The 18826-nt window shown below is 45.1% G+C and overlaps 2 protein-coding genes across 6 annotated transcripts in view; one reads left to right on the top strand and one right to left on the bottom strand.

Moving 5' to 3' along the window:
• Positions 1 to 162, bottom strand: part of OSBPL9 (oxysterol binding protein like 9) — an 86635-nt gene extending 86473 nt beyond the window's left edge. For 2 of the 4 annotated variants that reach the window (XM_075832983.1, XM_075832986.1), the window contains exon 1: positions 1 to 162. This exon is cut by the window's left edge and continues 16 nt beyond it. In XM_075832983.1, coding sequence (XP_075689098.1) covers positions 1 to 95 — 95 coding nt within the window. In that variant the 5' untranslated portion in view covers positions 96 to 162. The other 2 variants (XM_075832987.1, XM_075832985.1) reach the window with 2 other exon arrangements.
• Positions 1 to 18826, top strand: part of LOC142657694 (calreticulin-like) — a 32967-nt gene that overhangs the window by 103 nt on the left and 14038 nt on the right. Inside the window, exons 1-8 of one of the 2 annotated variants that reach the window (XM_075832991.1) lie at positions 1 to 129; positions 1289 to 1440; positions 1628 to 1725; positions 1868 to 2040; positions 3895 to 3921; positions 13936 to 14063; positions 16239 to 16340; positions 18547 to 18750. The exon at positions 1 to 129 is cut by the window's left edge and continues 103 nt beyond it. In XM_075832991.1, coding sequence (XP_075689106.1) covers positions 13976 to 14063; positions 16239 to 16340; positions 18547 to 18750 — 394 coding nt within the window. In that variant the 5' untranslated portion in view covers positions 1 to 129; positions 1289 to 1440; positions 1628 to 1725; ... (1 more) ...; positions 3895 to 3921; positions 13936 to 13975. Of the gene's footprint in view, positions 351 to 1288; positions 1441 to 1627; positions 1726 to 1867; positions 2041 to 3894; positions 3922 to 13935; positions 14064 to 16238; positions 16341 to 18546; positions 18751 to 18826 lie in introns of both variants that reach the window. The other variant, XM_075832990.1, reaches the window with a different exon arrangement.

Genomic DNA, 18826 nt, shown 5'->3' with positions numbered 1-18826 from the left:
AGACCGGCGTTGTAGTCCAACACAAACCAGCGATACTGCCATCCTTTCATTACGTTCGTCCATTTACTCAGCGGACCCTCCATGATAGACGCCATCTTGGGATCGTGGAATAACAACAGACGTTTGGACGTACGTCATGCGTCATGAGAAGAGGCGGGAAAGGTTGCAGGATGGGCGTGGCTTAGTGGGAGAGGGGCGCGGTTACCAACGTCACGGAATGGTCCATCCTGTGGTTGCTAGGTGAAGCTCGGATGCCGATGCTGCTGAGCGTCACCGCTGAGAAATGGCTGCAGCTCGATCGTCCTCTTTCTTTTTACTCAAGCTTTGTAGCTAAACATGACATTTCAGCTGTAAATATTTCCACTATCTCAGTGCACAAGTCATTTACCGTCTAAGGACGCCAGGGCAGTACTTGTAGGGACCATAATAAAACTGATATAGAATTGGAAACTTTATATAAATCAGTACAAGTAATTTCAAGTGGGTATTCCCATGCATTTAGGCTAGGACTACACGGCGACTTTGGCCGTGACGTCATTCCGTTAGAAACCGCTGTGTCGCGCCGCTTGCATCGCAACTAATGAATGTGATCAGGTTGCGACCCGCAAGTTGACGCGACAGTCACAAGAAATCTAGCGGGTTTAGGTTTCTTGCAACTGTTGTGCAACGGCAACTTGCGATCATTAACCCTTGTACTAGAATCAGCAATTATCACCTATCCACAGAATAGGTGATCATTTTCTGATCGCTGGGGGCCCCAGTAATCGAGAGAATGAGGGCCCTGAACCCTCTGTGAGGGGGCGATAGAATAGAGTGGCGGTCGAGCACTGAGACCACCACCAATCTCTAAAACGAAGTGGCAGAAGTGCTCGTGTGAGCGCTCAGCCGCTTCATTTCTGTTCGGCTTTTTCCGGAAATCCAATGTATCGGAGTACAGGCTCATAGACTTTCTATTAAGCCCTTACTCGGATACATTGATTTCCGAAAAAAGCCGAACAGAAACTAAGCGACTGAGCGTTTAAACAAGCACCTCTGCCGATTCGTTTTAGCGATCGGTTGGGGTCTCAGTGCTCGGACCCCCACCAATCAAAACTTCTGACACGTCACTATGAAATGTCAGAAGTTTGTTGAACGTTTAGTTCCCCTTTAAAAAAGAGAAAAACAACATAGCTGCCCGTGCCATCCAATATTTACAGTTTTCTATTTCTGCTATGCTACTTTTTTTTTAAATGAACACGAGACTTCTAATCCAAGACCATTACTGTACCTTTATCCAAACTTATTCAAGGTGGTCCATGAAATTGAGCGGATGTCCACATGGTGACCAACAACCCCAAACCAAAATACCTGCAGGGGGAACAGCCTAACAGCACCCTTACTACCAATCTACACCCCCAAATGGGCAGCAACACAGACCGCTGCGCCCATGTAAAGAGATCAGTAAGATGGATAGCTGTATCCTGTTATACTGCTGTATATGACAATTTGACTCTGACAACTTATTTTCAATAAAACTAGTTAAAAAAAAAAAAGATCAGTAAGAGCACTTCTATCTGGCTTGTTATTTTGTGACTTTTTATGCTGTTAGAGCGAGAACGAGGGAACATTTTTGTCTTTTTATTATCAGATAATGTATCATCATAATGAGGCAGATGCAGATTTACCGTTCAGAACTCTAGGAAAGATGGGTGATAGCCCTGCAGCTGCTGAAAAGAGATTAAAGAGGTTAGTAATACGATACACATCACATATGATTTATATATAAATATTTCTAAGTGTTTATGCATGAATGACACCGTAGTAATAATAATATGAATAAAATTGGGGTTGAACAATAAAATATCTTACATGCATCTTGCATCTTTAGGCATGTGGTCTGCTGTGATTGGCTGCCTGGTGCCCTACCTGGCCAATAGGAATGAGCCATCTGTTTGAGAATTTGTTTGAGGAGTAGAATCTATTTCCAGGCAGTGTCACCTGGGTCCCGCACATCACCTGCCTGACAACAACCTGCTGCCTCCTCAATACACTTATCTGCAGGTAAGCTCTGTCCTTATCACCAAATATTATCACTGTATAGTATATGATGGATTTCTATGCATCCCTTCCTATATAGATATTTATATGTATACATATGAGGCAAAACTAAAATTGTCATTTGACTTTCTTTCATGCGCTGTGAGTGAAAGGGGTTATCAGCTATTCACTGGATAGGTCATAAATATATGATCACAAGGTGCCCCACCACTAGGACCCCCACCAATCACAAGAATTCATCCTCATTGCACGATCGCTGTGAGATTGATTTCTCACTGCGCCATTTCAAATCCTCATCACTGCAATCGTGCAGTGAGGATGAACAGGGTCCCCCATTCTAGTGATCGGTAAGGGTCCCAGTGTTGGGGCCCCCAGCAATCATACATTCATTACCTATCCTGTGCATAGATGATAAATGCAGTTGGTTGGAAAATCCCTTCAAGGTGATTCAAAAGGTTTAAGGCAATCCTCTAGGAAAATCGCACTTGATGTACCACATTACAATCTCAGCTCAGCTACATCTTGATACATATAACTAGTTCAGTGTCTCTTAAATTGTATCTGTATTAGTTTCTTCTTTAATGGCCATGATTTTAAACAGTCTCCATACATCGATGATGTAATATTCTGTATATATATTTATCTTACATCATACCTCCCAAGTGTCCAACTTTTGGAGCAGCTACTTTTTACTGTTTGATTCCTAACTGCATATTTGCTTCCAGCCGGTATATATTACTATTTAGTGCACATAGGTTTGTATATTTTTCTGAGTCCTTGTGGTAATATGTAAGTCTGGGGCAACACATTGACATCACAGCTCCCATTGGGCCATACAGAATCATTGTATCACATTAATATATGTGACACACTGTATGTACATGGCACTGCTGACAGCATCTTCTAGCGATTATTTAGACACAGCTACAGATAATCCCATAGGAAATAATTCATTTGTATGTGACTATGCCTGTCGATTTGTCGCCCCAGCTTCATTGAAAGACAACCAAAGAACATGGATTTTTGGTACAATAAACCTCAAATGTCCCACTGATGTGAGGTATAATTACTTATCTGTAAATTTCAACTGATCAAGATCTGATTTCTAAGGCCAGGGTAAAGGCCCTTTTCCATGCGGACCTGATGTGTTCAGTGTCAGCGGGTCCTGTGTGTCTGACACTCAGGCTCCACCTCTAAACGATCACATGTAGGTTATGAACTTAGATGTGATAGTGTACAGGCGGATCCTGCGTGTCCTGGACACGCAGGACCCACTGTCATTGAACCCGTCAGGTCCGCAGGACTGATGAATTCAGTGAATAGCGAATGATACAGCTGCTCTGTATAGAGAATACAGAGCAGCTGTGTCTCAAAAAGTAAAAAAATATGTTTTAATTAAAAGTATTTACAAAGTTACACACTGATTAAACTTTTTATTAAACAAAACATTTTTGCCTTTCAAAGGCTTACATAGCCTTTAACTATTGAGCTACAGCAGCAGTCCAAATGAATACATTGAGTTGCATGCAATCTGTGGCCTGCAGCTGTTAGTGAATAGTTAAAATCAATCAGTAGCACTAAGCTATACGCTAGAGAATTTAGACAGCCTAAAAGGCAGATTTGGGCTGGATTCACATACAGCGCTATTGTTGCTGTGGATTTTTTTTTTATGTGGCCAGATGCTACAGTAAAGCAAACCAAAAAAAGAACAAATGAAGACAATATATCCATGCACATATAAAACAATGATATAAAAGACTTTAACAAGTAATATTAAAAATACAATAATCAATATAAATAGGGGAACAAATTAGACGCATTGACCTCATTAATATGTTGCTTTAATTTACTTTCCAGCTTAGAGGGAACACTGAAAACAGTCAGGTAAGCAGTGGAAATAGTCCTGAGACGAGCAAGATGGCGGCCAGTTTACACCATTAGTAGGATGCAATCAACTAGATAAGTTATAAGCAGAGTGCCCCAGAACCAACATGGGAGTTTTTTGATTCTGTGAGGCCAATCTTGTGGAGACAGGTAGATCATACGGAAACAAGCGTTTGACCACCATAAAACCCACAATGTGTTTGACGCCTTATTTGATACCTTTAGACCTGTGGAAAGTGTTTAAGATTTTAAGTGCACATTTCACACCAAAATTCTGAAAGTAAGTGCGATATGCCAGTGAATAGGGTATTGCAAAACCCCATTCACACGCATTCCTTCCAACCGTCCCGGATTCAGCGGGGCAGTCCCAGATTCCAGGCGGTGTCCCGTTGTCTCGGGCAGCCGTTGGTATGTCCCGGTTTCAACAGTATCTGCATCCTCAGGACGCATATACAATTGAATCCAGTGCTGAAGCAGGAAACCGTCAGCTCCCTGCTTCAGCATTCAAGTATGGAGTCCCGGGCCAGAGCAGTGCAAGCTCTTTGGCCAGGAAGTCCTGTCTTGGAAAAGCTATTGACGTCACTGTCCATATATGGACAATCACGTCAGTAGCTCCTCCAGGAGCGGAATCCCAGGCCAGAGCGTTGCCGATGCCTTGGCCAGGGATTCCGACATCTTAAAGCCCCTAACATCACTGTCCATATAAGGATGGTGACGTCAGGGGCACCTCCTGCAGCTGAATCCCCGGCCAAAGCGTGGCCAACACTCTGGCCAGGGATTCTGCTCCTAGAGAGAGCCTCGATGGAGCTATCTACAGGGGGGTTAGCGCTATCTACAGGCTGGGTGGCACCATCTTCAAGAGGGTGGGGCACTATCTACATGGGCACTGTGGCACTATATGGGCACCATCTACATGGGCACTGTGGCACTATATGGTTACCATCTACATGGGCACTGTTGCACTATGTGGGCACTTAATATGTGGGCACTGGCACTTTATATGTGGGCTCTAGCATTTAATATGTGGGCACTGTGGCACTATCTACAATGAGCACTGTGGCACTATGTGGGCACTGTGGCACTATGTGGGCACTGTGGTGGTATATGGGCACTGGCACAATCTATGTGGGCACTGTGGCACTATCTACAGGGGCATTGTGACACTATGGGGCATTATACTGTATGGGGGTGTCTGTGGGCATTGTACTGTATGGAAGCAGCTATGGGGACATTATACTGTATGGGGAAGCTATGGGGCATTATGCTGAATGGGGACAGCTGCGGGGCATTATACTGTATAGGGGCATCTGTGTTGGCTTTATACTGTATGGGTGTATCTATGGAGGCATTATACTGTATGGGGGCATTAAACTGTGTGGGGGCAGCTATTTGGCATTATCATGTGTGGACGGCACTATGGGGTATTATACCGTGTGGGGGACAGCTATAGTGGCATTATACTGTGTGGGGGTTCTGTGGGGACATTATACTGCGGGGAGGCACTATAGGAGCATGATACTGTGTGCGCTGAACTAGGTGTGTATGAGCGGGGATTGGGCAGGGTTAGAGGTGTGGCTTAAAAGGAAAAAAATAGGATGTCCATCTTTGTAACACTTGAAAGTTGGGAGGTATGCACATGTGGTGTAAAAAATCCTTACAGGTTTTAGGGCATGCTTCAGATTTTCAAATCCGCACCATGCCCCTTTTATTGCATATTTGTTGTGGAATTTTCAGCGGATTTAACCTTTGTCCATTACGTCTGAACGTAGCCTTAAAGGGGTTTTCTGCTGGTCATGGGCCGGTTTTTTATACTGATGACCCAACCACAGGATAGGTCATCAGTATATGATCGGTGGGGGTCCAACACCCGGACCCTGCACAGATCAGCTGTTCCAGCTGCCAGTGTTAGGAGCCGGAAGCAGATGGCTTATAGATGGCTGTATAGCGGCTGTGCTGCTGTACTTGTATTCAAGTAAATAGGAGCAGATCTGCAGTAACCAAGCAGGGCTGCTATACAGAGACGTTCAGATAATGTCCTATAATGTAATGTACATCTAGTTAAATCTGGCAAAAGCTGGAAAGTTGTCACGAAGGGTCTGTGGACCCACTGAGCTGTACCGCCTTGGCGGTAAGGCAGCTGGCCATCAGGGCGCAGGTAAATGTCTATAGTTTGTATAGGTAGCTGTGGCAGCTCAGACAGCAGCAGGGCAGGCTCGGCTAGGACTAGGCAGCAGGTACACGTCAGGCGAGGTGAAGCAGGTCAGACGTGGAATACAGCACGACACGACTTTGGCACAGCACAGTGCTCGACCAGGATGGTATGGAATGCAAGGAACAGGAACTGGAACAGGAAACACACTAGGAGGCCATCACATAGACAAACTAGGAAACATCAACAACGTTCAGGTATAGAAGCAGGGGGCTGGACCCCTCTTATAGTCCAGGGTCAAAGTTCATAAAAATGCCGGTACACGCGCTGCCCCTTTAAGAGCGGGCGCGCGCACCCTACGGGATCCAGGAGAGGTGAGTGGAAGCGAGCGCTGGCATCTCCTGAGGAGGAGGCTGGGGCCAGCGCTTGCCGACTCGTGGCTGCGGCTGTCAGGAGGGGGTGGCGCTGACAGCCCGCAGCCACGGACATTACAAGAGTCTTCAGTATCTGCTAGAGACAGAACAAATAATTTTTGTTCCTCTTAGTAGATCTCAGACAAAACCCTTCATTTGAAAAACGAATACAGGGACCGTAGAGGCAACATCAGCTCTTGAAGGCCCAGAATTTTTTTCCTGTAGCTACATACATGGCCACATGGTGGCACTGTTATTTTAGTGATCTTTACCTAATTAAATTTGATTTCAGTTGACAGTCCTATTAATACACAAACTTCAAACATTATTAATCACTAATTTGGAAATTTCCGTTGCCTGCTCTTTTTTTTTGAAATTCTTTATTTTCATGGCCGACAACCATATTTTTACATAATAAAAAACAAGAATACAGCAAATACAGAAAGGAAAATGAAGCACATAACCAATAATGAGGATACATAGTGTTTAACCACATACTGAAAACCTCAAGGGAGGTATAACCACATGTGACATCACCCCCTTGATCTGATTGACATTCCCCTCTGAGAGAAAGGAGCAAGAGAGACTAAGCGAGATAAAGAAAGATTAATGAGAAGGATAAGGGGAGGAGGAAGGGGCAACACTCCCCACCGAGGAGATCCTGCAGCACCCAAGACGATCCGTTGCGGGTTATCAACCAACTTCCAACCCACCCAGAATGTCTTTATAGGTGTCAGTGTCCTGGAACACCATCCAAGGGGACCACGTTAGGCAAAACCTAGCGTTAGTATCATGAACGCTTGAGGTCAGATCCTCCATGTGCATTAGGTCGTTGACCATCGAAACCCAGAGGGACAGAGTAGGTGGGGAGACGTTTTTCCATCTTAATGGAATGCAATGTCTAGCGGCCATCACTAAAAAGTGAAGCAGCAAGCTTTTGTAGATATTTGTTGGGATGTCACAATGATGTAGGAGGAAGAAGGCCGCATCCAAACGAGAACTGGTATCTGTTACCTCGGAGATCACTCTCTTCACTCCTTCCCAGAATTCTGCGAGTAACGGACAAGACCAAAAGGTGTGGAGGAGGGTACCATCTTCCCGCCCGCATCTCCAACAGAGAGGTGAAACTGTCGGGAAAATACGATGTAAACGGACCGGGGTCCTGTACCATCGCGAGAGCAGTTTAAAACTGGCTTCTTGGTAACGCGAGCTGATCGAGGTTTTATGAGCCAAAGTAAGGATGCGGGTACATTGACTTGCGGTAAAGCTGATGCCCAAATCCACTTCCCACTCCGCGATGTATCCTGGCGGGGGGAGGTCCGGCGGGTTTAGAAGGAGATGGTAGATCGTGGACAGTGTGTGACGGGCTGGTTCGGAGCCAACACACATCTCTTCCAACGGGGATCTAGACTCTTGAAATAAAGCCGGAGACGATAATGAAGAGAAAAAATGGCGGAGCTGAAATATGCGCCAATAGCCCAGAGGCTGGAGTTCCGGCAGATGCGACAGCTCCGAAAGGGAGAGCCACTCCGCGTTCTTAAGGAAATGCGCTGCCCTAAATATACCAGACGTGAACCAAGCCCGGAAGACCGAATCTGTCAACCCTGAAGGGAAAGCAGGATTCCCCAGAATCGGAAACATTGGAGAGCAGATGGGCAGAAGGCTTGATCGGACCTTATGAAGAGAACAGCATCGCAGTGTGGGGCTGATAGTGGGATGTTGGTGAATGGATTTAAGAAGTCCGCTTTGCAACCACGGAACCACCTGAAGAGGGGCCTCCGTGAAGCTTTGCTCAAGACCCACCCAAGACTTGTAGGGGGAGTGTCTACACCAGTCCACAACGCGCGCTAGATGAGTTGCTATGTAGTATGAACGGATGTCAGGAAGTGCCAGTCCCCCCGCCTCCCGTGTCCGACACAAGAGCGTTCGACTAAGGTGTGAAGGCTTACCATTCCATACAAAGGAAATTTGTAAAGAGTTGACTGCTTTGAAGAACGAGGGTGGAATTGCTATAGGCAGCGCTTGGAATAAGTAAAGTAATCGGGGAAGAATATTCATTTTAAAAATAGTGCAGCGACCCATCCACGTGAATGTGCCCCTCCTCCATCTGGCACAATCCGTTTTCACTTCGGTAAGAAACACTGGGAAGTTCAAATTAAAAAGCTCTTTAAGATCCGCCGGGATGCGCACTCCCAAGTATTTGAGCGCCTTCGAGTTCCATTTAAAGCTAAAGGATTGTTCCAGTGTGCGTAGAAGGGAGGAGGGTATGGAGACATTCATGGCCTCGGATTTGGAAAAGTTTATTTTAAAATTGGATAGACTGGAAAAGCGACGAAATTCCTGCATCAGATTCGGGAGGGAGATAGACGGGTTAGTCAGGAAAAACAACAAGTCATCTGCGTACGCTGCAACCTTGTCGACCCGAGTTCCCACCTCTAGGCCCTTAATGTCGAAGTTCGCTATGACATGCCGTAGGAATGGTTCCAAGGTCAGGATAAAAATCAAGGGGGATAAGGGGCAACCCTGTCGGTTCCGTTGTGGATGTTGAATTCTTCCGAAAGGATCCCGTTCACGCGTACCCTCGCAGACGGGCAAGAGTATAGCGACATTATCCATCCCATCATTTGTGGACCAAGACCAAGTCGGAGAAGAGTTTCCTCCATATACGTCCAATTAACTCTGTCAAATGCTTTTTCAGCATCTGTTGACAAGAGCATAAGCGGAACTCGAGATAGATTAGCCTTATGAATGAGATTGATTGCCTTTGTGGTATTATCACGGGCCTCTCTGCCCAACATGAACCCTGCCTGGTCAAGATGTATGACACCACTGAGTAATGGGGCCAAACGCCCTGCCAAAATCTTTGCAAAGAGTTTGACGTCTGCATTAAGAAGGGAAATTGGCCTATAGCTTGCGCATTGAGAGGGATCTTTCCCTGTCTTGGGGATCATTGCAATATGTGCCCTGAGCGCGTCAGGTGGGACGCGAGCGGCGGAAGAGAAAGAATTCAAGGACGCTAAGAGATGCGGACTAAGGACAGCGAGGAATTTTTTATAATATGGAAGCGTAAACCCATCAGGTCCAGGTGCCTTACCAGAGGCGGAGTTCTTGAGAGCGTCGGATAGTTCCAGCGCGGTAATTGGGACCTCCAGCGCATTGAGAACCTCCTCAGACAGGGAGGGGAGGCCTGACTCCGCAATATAGGACTTAATATTTGCACGGAAATCTCTCGAGAGCGTGGCCGGATTGGTAGAGTCGGTATCATAGAGTGAAGCATAAAAGTTGCGGAATTGCGACGCTATGTCCAAAGGCATATTAACTCGAGTGGTAGGAGAGGTTGTTATAAACGGTACATAAGTGTGCGCTTGTTGGAGGCGCAATGCTCTGGCAAGAGACTTGCTACATTTGTTTCCGTACTCATAAAAGTGCCGTTTGCATTTGGCGAGAGTGGCTTTCGCCTTGGAAAGGAGTAAGGTGCGTAGCTCCTCCCGTTTTTGAATTAGCGCCACTTTGCATTCCAGTTCGTGGGACCGTTTATGCGTGAACTCCAGTGCCTTAATTTCCGTTAGAAGTCGGGTAATGGCCACCGCGCGCTCCTTTTTCAACCGGGACCCATGCTTAATGAAGGTACCCCTTACCACACATTTGTGGGCCTCCCATAGTACCCGTGGATTCGTATCAGAGGAGTTATTAGTGACGAAGTAGTCGTCAAGCGTGCGCGCTACATCAGAAGAGGCCAGGGAATCCTGGAGAAGCGAGGGGTTGAGTCTCCATTGGGATTGATGCAATATAGGAGTTTGCAAAGTCAAAGACAATGTGACAAGTGCATGGTCAGAGAAAGAGATTGAGTCAATGTCGGCCGCTTGAACGGTTGGAAGAGACCGGTGTTTGACAAAGAACAAGTCCAGTCTGGAGTAGACATCATGGACAGGCGAGTAAAAGGAGATGTCTTTGTCTGCTGGGTGTAGTAAGCGCCACGTGTCCACGAAGTTGTGTTCGTGGAGCGCGCGTTTAATACGGCGCAGCTGGGAGTGTGGAATTTACGAATATCCCGTGGAAACATCCATGGTAGGCTCTAAAGCAACATTGAAATCCCCCCCCAAAACGATGGTACCCTCTCCAAACTCCTCCAGCACATCCAGAAAGCCGATCAAGGCAGAACCTTGTCCCACATTGGGCATGTAGAAGGACGCAAAGGTGTAAATCTGGGAGTCTATGTTCCCCTTGACTAAGAGCATTCGCCCCATCACATCACTGCGAGAGTCCAGGAGTTCCCACGGTAGAGAGCGGGAAAGAAGGATACTCGTCCCCCTGGATTTCGGGTCAGGGGAGAAACTATGATAAGCGTGAGGAAACCATAGATTAGACAACTTGAAGGGTTTCTGCTCACTCAGATGCGTTTCTTGAAGAAAAACTACATGCAAGTGTCTAGCCTTCAACAAGTTAAACAGAATGGATCGTTTCCCAGGACCATGCAGACCTTTGACATTCAGAGAACCTATCCGCAGCTCTTTCTGGGATTGACTTGCCATGTCCCCGGCGGGGAGAGGGGAGGGGGAGGGGAGAGAGGGCAAAGAAGGTAAAAGTGAAAGACCAAGGGAAGGAGGAAAGAATAGAACAGGGGTCCAAAGGCCGGCTCCTTATTGGTATGGAAACCTGTGGAGAAAAAGTTAGTAACCGAACGGGGATAGGGAGAACCAAAGGCACAGTGGGGGGGGGAGCCCCATGCAGCAGGCAGCACAATAACATAAACAAATTCAAACTTGTCCGCTACCCACCAAGAGATGAGTAAGGGAGGCAACGACACTTTATAGCCCCTGGCTCTGCAAGCAGGGCCCTATGTACAATGACCAATTACCTTTTCCCCAAGAACAATAGTAAATAACCACAAAGATTACCCATTCAAAATTATCGTATAAGTGTGATATCCACCAGCTACCGTTGCCTACAATGAGGGCAGTAAAGCTAAAGGGACATTAATAGGTAAAAAGGGGGAGGGAAAGGAGTACACCTAGGCGTCAGACGAGAGCGGAGGAACAAGGAGTGGGAGAGGCAGAAGAGGGCTGAGAAAGTCGATACAGGCGTATACATCCCTTACCCCATTAGTGTACCCGTCAGCCAATCTTATAACCTATTAGTTAACAGGAAAAGAATTCAGCCCTAGAAAATACATTAAAACATCCCGATATACATTAATAGAGACTGGCGCAGTGGTGCCGACAAGGTCCAGACCGCTGCGCCATTCCCCATCCGATCACCATTAGGAGAGCGGGAGGGAGAGGGAGGGTAGGGAAAGGGAGGGGGGAGGGGATCAAGAAACATATTATGCACCAAGACATGATAAAAATGAGGGGAGGGTGAGGAGAGCAACAACAAGGGACAACGGAAGGTTACAATGTAAGCCAGAGTATATCTACGTTTCTGAGTATAATTGAGGAATCAACTGCTGCATCATGAGTCCCAGGGGAGTCTCAGCGATCCGCTGTAGTATAAGCGAGGCAGCTCTCAAAGTTCCGCTGAAAAAGAAAAACCCCCTTCTTTGGAGTGGTTGGTAAAGGCACTTGTGACCGAGAAAAAGAACCACTAGGCACTGTAGGAGGCAAGAAGATACTAGGTGCAGTCAATACGTTGCCACGTGGTCAAGGCGAAATCTCCAGAAGGGAATCCCGTTCAGGCCTCTGGAGGTATCGGCAGCGACAGGTCCGGTTGAGATCCCGGTGTCTCTCGGAACGGGGGCCTGATACGGGGTAGGCTAGGGCGCCTATTGCGCCGACGTTGAGGCGGTTCAGGCCGGTCCAATGCCAACCAATCCGGTACCGGAAACGGCTCAATCTGTAGGAACCTGAATAGTGCATCCAGATCCGAGAAATGGCGAAGAAGAAAAGTAGATGCCTCTCTCCTGACGACCACGTGGAACGGGTGTCCCCATCTATAGGTGGCTCCTGTCGCTTTGATCTTTTCCAGTAATGGGTGTAGGAGACGTCTCATGTAGAGTGTACGCGGGGATACATCCGGATAGACCGAAACCCTGCAGCCATCAATGGACACCGGTCCATGTGACCATGCTCCTCTGACAATTAGATCCTTGTCAGAATAGTAATGTAAGCGGCATAGGACGTCCCGGGGATTTGAAGGGTCGTGCGGGCCGGGACGGGAGACTCTGTGAACACGGTCTAGTAAGAATGTAGCGTCTAGAGGTCTATTGGTGACCGTATTAAATATGGCAGTAATCCTGGTCGAGAGATCATCTCTGAGGCCCAGATCTGGGAGGCCTTTCAAGCGTACATTGTTTCTGCGGCCCCTGTTTTCCTGATCATCCAACTGGAGTGCTAAGGACTGCATGTGTGATCTGTTGGAAATGGCCGCCTGCTCCAGAGCTAGCACTGTGCTATCAATAGAAGAAACCGTGTGGTCAGTGGTATCAATCCTAGTGTCCACCCTTTCCACTTCTTGTTTTAAAGCAGCGATATCTTGTTGGTGGGATTGCTCTATTCTTGTGACCAGGGTATCTAAATCCTGTCTGGTGGGGAGAGCCTGAATCAGTGCCCTAAGTGAATGTAAATCCGCATGCAGGGATGGCTGTAATGGCAGATCTTCTGCAATATTAGGCAGGGGCACAGAAGCTGTCGGTAGCACAGAGAGAGGAAGGGCAGGGGACACAGGCGGTACCTCAATAGAAGCGACTCCATGCTGTGATGCGGTCGTGTGTCCCAGCGTGCAGGAGCCTGCAGGCATGTTCAGTGTGCCATCTGATCTCCTCGTGGCCGGCAGCTGTGTGGGATCCGCCATGACACCTGGAGGCCTCGGTGTAGTTTGCGGCGCTTGCAAAAAGCGCTCCATACTTGTGCTGCGCGTCTGAGAGCGCGATAAGGAGCGGGAGGGTGTTGAGCCTAGTCCCCGACGCAATCCGGGCATCTCCTGCCGGTACAAGACGGACTCTGACTGCTCTTTACTCCACCGCTGCACGGAGCTCCCCCAAAGCACGACTTCACTCCGCCATCGCTCCGTTGCCTGCTCTTAAAAAGATCCTGTCAGTAGGTTTGGGTCCACTAAACCACCCGCATGCCGTTATGCATCTAGGGTTTAGTATTTTTCCTGGCTGCTAAACAATCTATAGCACTAGACGGGAATCTGCAGACCCGTGATTTCTCTGAGGTCAAGCGGAGACTAAATTATATGATGAATGAAAAACTATCTGGCCTGACACGGGGAAACGTAGAACCCTTAAAACTTTGGGGCCATGGCAGGTCTACACTTCTTCCTTTTTCTAGGCATCTCTCATGACGGTAGCAACTCACAACCTGTTGTCCCAAGTGATCCCCCCCATTCTGTGTGTTGTCTTGTCTCCCCTTTCTCATACTTAAAGGGGTTACTCCACCACATCAACTCATCACCTATCCACAGGATAATAGGATGATAAACTCATGAGTCAGTTTTGTGTGTCTCTTACAGGATCGTTTATAGTCAAGTGGAATTTAAAAACTCTCCAAAAATGAAGTGGTGCTTGCTCCTAGCAGCCTGTGTCCTGGCAGCGTCTGCAGAACCCATTATATATTTTCGAGAGCAATTCGAAGATGGAGGTAAAATGTCCTGTTTTGTATTTTCTTCTCTCTTCTTCCGTCAGGGGAACCCATGAACAGAATCCAAACTGAAACAAACGGAACACATAGGTTTCCGTTTGCATCACCTTTGATTTCAATGGCGACGGATCTGGGCAAATGGTTTCCATTTGTCACCGTTGTGTAAGGCTTCCGTCGTTTTGACAGAATGAATAGCGCAGTCGACCACGATATTGATTCTGTCAAAATGACGGAATCCTTACACATCGGTGACAAACGGAAACAATTTGCACCGGATCCGTCGCCATTGAAATCAAAGGTGATGCAATCGGAAACCTATGAATGGTGATGTAAACAGAAACCTATGGTTTCCGTTTGTTTCAGTTTAGATTCCATTCATGGGTTCCACTGACAGAAAGCTCAGACGGAACCCATGAACGGAGCCCCAACGCAGATGTGAACGAAGCCTTAGTTATTAGTGTTTGATGTTACAGACCTGGAACCTGAGGCTGATCTCATGACACTTTATATTTTGATTTATCTCATCTCATTGTTCACAGATACATTGTGAGGCATGGCCTAACAGATGCCTGTCAGTTTTACACTGACAGGCAGTAATACACTGCAATACGGAAGTATTGCAGTATATTATAAAAGCGATCAAAAGATCACGTAGTAAAGTTACTAAAAGTAAAGTAACGTTAAAAAAAGTTTAATAAAGTTTGTAATAAATAAATAAAAGTCCCAAGTAAAAATTTTTTAAACAACACCTTTTCCACTTACAAAATACCTTATTATGAAAAAAAAATAAAGTTACACATATTTCGTTTCGCCATGTCCGACTGCAACTATAAAACAACCACAACTATAAAACGATTACATTATTTAACCCGCACCGTGAGCGCAGTAAAAAATAAAATAAAAAAACAACGCCAGAATTGCTGTTTTCTGTTCATCTTACCTTGAAAGAAAATGTGATAAAAAGTGATCAAAAAGTCGAATGAACTCCAAAATGGTACCAATAAAAAGTCCTGCAAAAAAAAAAAAGAGCCCTCATACAGCCATGTTATCAGAAAAATAAAAAAGTTATGGCTCTTAAAATATGGCGACACAAAAAGCAATAATTTAGAAAAATAAAGTGTTTTTATTATATAAAAGTAGTAAAACATAAAACAAACTAGGTAAATTTGGTATTGTTGCAATCATAACGACCCACTGAATAAAAGTATTATGTTATTTATACCACAAAAAAGAGTGGCAAAATGTCAGGTTTTTTTCCTATTACTCCAACAAAAAAGTTAATAAAAGTTAATCAATAAATTATAAGTACCCCAAAATGGTGCTATTAAAAAATACAACTTGTCCCGCAAAAAATAAGTCCTTATACAGCTATGTCCACAGAAAAAAAAAGTTATAGCTCTTTGAATGCGACGATGGAAAAACGTAAAAAATTGCTTGGTCATTAAAGGGAACCTGTCACCAGCATTTCACCTAATAAACCAGCAATACCTGGTGGTAGTGGGTGAAAAATCATTTCTATATAACCTATGATTGTCTTATTAGTTGGCTCCGTAGCTTTAGTATTCAGTTTTGAGTGTTCCCGCACCGTATGCTAATGAGCATAAAAGAGTCATATCCTCATTTGAAAAGAGTCATATTTTCATTCCTCAAGTCTTTCCGAGTTTACCCCGCCTCCTTACTTTTGATTGACAGCTCCTCGCCTCCCCCCAGCACACAAAATCCTGCACTTGTGCATTGCTGTCCTCTTCTGGTGTGTGCACACAAAGGGACACTGGATTATTACGATAAAAGGCGCAAAATGTTTGCAGACCGTTATTTACAGTCGGTGGAGGAGTTTAGGAGAGCGGATAACGGCAATGAACTTTTGATAGCAGCAGCCAGTGAGGGGTAAGTAAAGCTCAATAGGTGAAATGCTGGTGACAGGTTCCCTTTAAGGTTTAAAATACCTATAGTATTAAGGGGTTAATATTATCGTCCTATCACCTACCTGTTCATCGGTTATGGAAGGATGCAATCATTGTTAATGTTCATTGAATCTGCCCTTGCTTTCATGTATGGCAGCGTAACAGATCACCCACAAAAATATACCGGTACTTGTATTTGTGGGTTTGGGAAAATATCTAGAACTCTGGAATGTATTCATTTACATGCTATCTGTCTGTATGTTGTCTTTAGATGAATGGCAGAAAAGATGGGTTGAATCCAAGAATAAATCTGACTATGGAAAATGGCAGCTGACAGCTGGCAAATTCTTTGGTGATCCAGAGAAAGATAAAGGTAAAATGTGCTGCCCTGTAATAACTACGTCTGGTTTGGGAAAGTCATTTAATTAGGAAGCATACATTTATATATTTATTTTTTAACAAAATTTTATATGTTTTTAAAATAATTCTTCTTCATAACCAAAGGTTCAGCTTTCAACTGGAGATGGAGCAAATCACCCCACTCTTCAGTCCCTGGGTACATGATCTATGATGACATGTTCTGGCTTCTTCCAGCATGGTTAGGGCAGTTCATTACACTAAGTCCTCATGCACAGGGACATGTATGGCATGGATCCCGAATACAGAACCTACAGAAATCTATAGGACATGTGTGACATAGATCCCGAATACAGAACCTACAGAAATCTATAGGACATGTGTGACATGGATCCCGAATACAGAACCTACAGAAATCTATAGGACATGTGTGACATAGATCCCGAATACAGAACCTACAGAAATCTATAGGACATGTGTGACATGGATTCCGGATACAGAACCTATAGAAATCTATAGGACATGTGTGACATGGATTCCGATTATGGTGCTTATAGAAATCTATGTGCCCTTTCTGCCAAGTGTTCCTCCGATTTTACACAGAGGCAAACCAAGGTTTTTTTTTCTCGTAGATTCTGTGAGAATCCATGACGAAGAAAAAAATCATGGCGTCCCTCACAGCATTATGGAGGAGAATTCAATGCCTAATGGAAGTACCACACGGAGTGCCTATGGATCCATATTACAGACCTGTAGTGCAGCCCATCCACTGATGTACGATTCTGTGCACATAGAATAACCATTGCATGAGAACTTAGGTTAGGGTATGTTCACACGCAGAGTCAAAAACGTCTCAAAATACGGAGCTGTTTTGAAGAGAAAACACCTCCTGATTTTCAGACTTTTTTGTGCCACTCGCGATTTTCGCAGCGTTTTTTACGGCCGTTTTTGGAGCTTATTTCAATAGTCTATGGAAAATGGCTACAAAAAGGTCCCAAGAAGTGTCTTACACTTCTTTTTTGCGGCCGGTCTTTTACTCGTAAAAAAACGCTGCGAAAAACGCTCCGTCGTAACAGAACGCCGTTTTCCCATTGAAATCAATGGGCAGATCTTTGGAGGCGTTCTGCTTCCAATTTTGCAGCCGTTTCTCGGGTGTTTACGGCTCGAAAAACAGCCGAAAATAGGTCGTGTGAACATATCCTTATCTTCACACTCACAGAAAGATGCACCACTAAAGCATTGAAAAAAAAAACCACACAAAATACCTAGGGCTCATGCAAACAACCGTTGTTTTCTTCAGTGTCGTATCCGTTTTTCTTGCGGATAGCATACTGAACCATTCCTTTATATGGGGCCTTGCACACGTCCGTTTTTTTTGCGGATCCATGTGTCCTTTCCGTAAGTTATAGAACAGGTACATTTCTGGTCATAATTGTGGTCTGTCTCACCCATTCTAGTGTTTAGGTACGCAGAGAAAACAGACAAAACACGAAAGCCACTATGATCCGTGTTTTTCAATAAGGAAAACAGAAACGGTCGTGTGCATGATGCCTTATATGAAGTATTATCACAGTTTTTCCACCTTTTTTTGTTTAAAAAGCAGTACAAGGAAATCTTCTTAGACCTGGAAGTCTTTGTGACAGGTAGGGCATGATGCAGTCTTAAAAAAGACTCAGAATGTCATAAAAACAGTCCAGTTTTTGGCTGTAGTAAATAATTGCAGTGGCCAAATGGTCCTCATCCGACTTTTCCTACTAAACTGCATTTTTAGTACAACTTACCGCCAGCACATACCATAGTTGTATCATTTTGGGAGTCGAACTTATATTAATGGTTTTAGCCCCTAAAATCGAACAGATATATCATCATTCTTATTAGGCCCCATGCACACGACCATGCTGTAATCATGGTCCGTGGTAACGGATACGGCTGGCCACTGATGGCCGCGGACTGCCACCGGCATTTGCGGGCCGTGCTGCTATATAAAGTATGGGAGCACGGTCCGTAAAAAGCAAAAACTGGGACATGTGCTATCTTTTGCGGAGCCTTTCTACGGCACGGACACCTTCCCGTATATATATGGAAAGGTGTCCTTCGACCATAGAAATGAACGGGTCTGAATTTATGATCCGTAATTACGGACGAAATCTACGGTCTTGTGCATGGTGCCTTAGAGATAATTCAAGCTTTCCACATCTTAAGTCTTGCTTCTATCATTTTAGGTATACAAACTACTGAAGACTGGAAGTATTATGCTCTCTCTGCACGGTTTGAGCCAATTAGCAATGAGAATGAGACATTAGTAATACAATTCACTGTTAAACATGAGCAGGCCATCGACTGTGGAGGAGGCTATGTGAAGGTATATCCTGCAGACATTAACCAAGAGCAGATACATTCACATTCAGATTACTGCATCATGTTTGGTAAGTCATCTACAGAACATATTGCAAGGGACAAATGTGCATTCATCTGTAAATTATGTGTATTAATTTGTTCATT

The sequence above is a fragment of the Rhinoderma darwinii genome, chromosome 7, assembly GCF_050947455.1.
Source record: "Rhinoderma darwinii isolate aRhiDar2 chromosome 7, aRhiDar2.hap1, whole genome shotgun sequence".
In the NCBI taxonomy this organism is placed as follows: domain Eukaryota; kingdom Metazoa; phylum Chordata; class Amphibia; order Anura; family Rhinodermatidae; genus Rhinoderma; species Rhinoderma darwinii.
The sequence above is the reverse complement of the archived record's forward strand: the minus strand, read 5'-3'. Positions and strand labels throughout refer to the sequence as shown.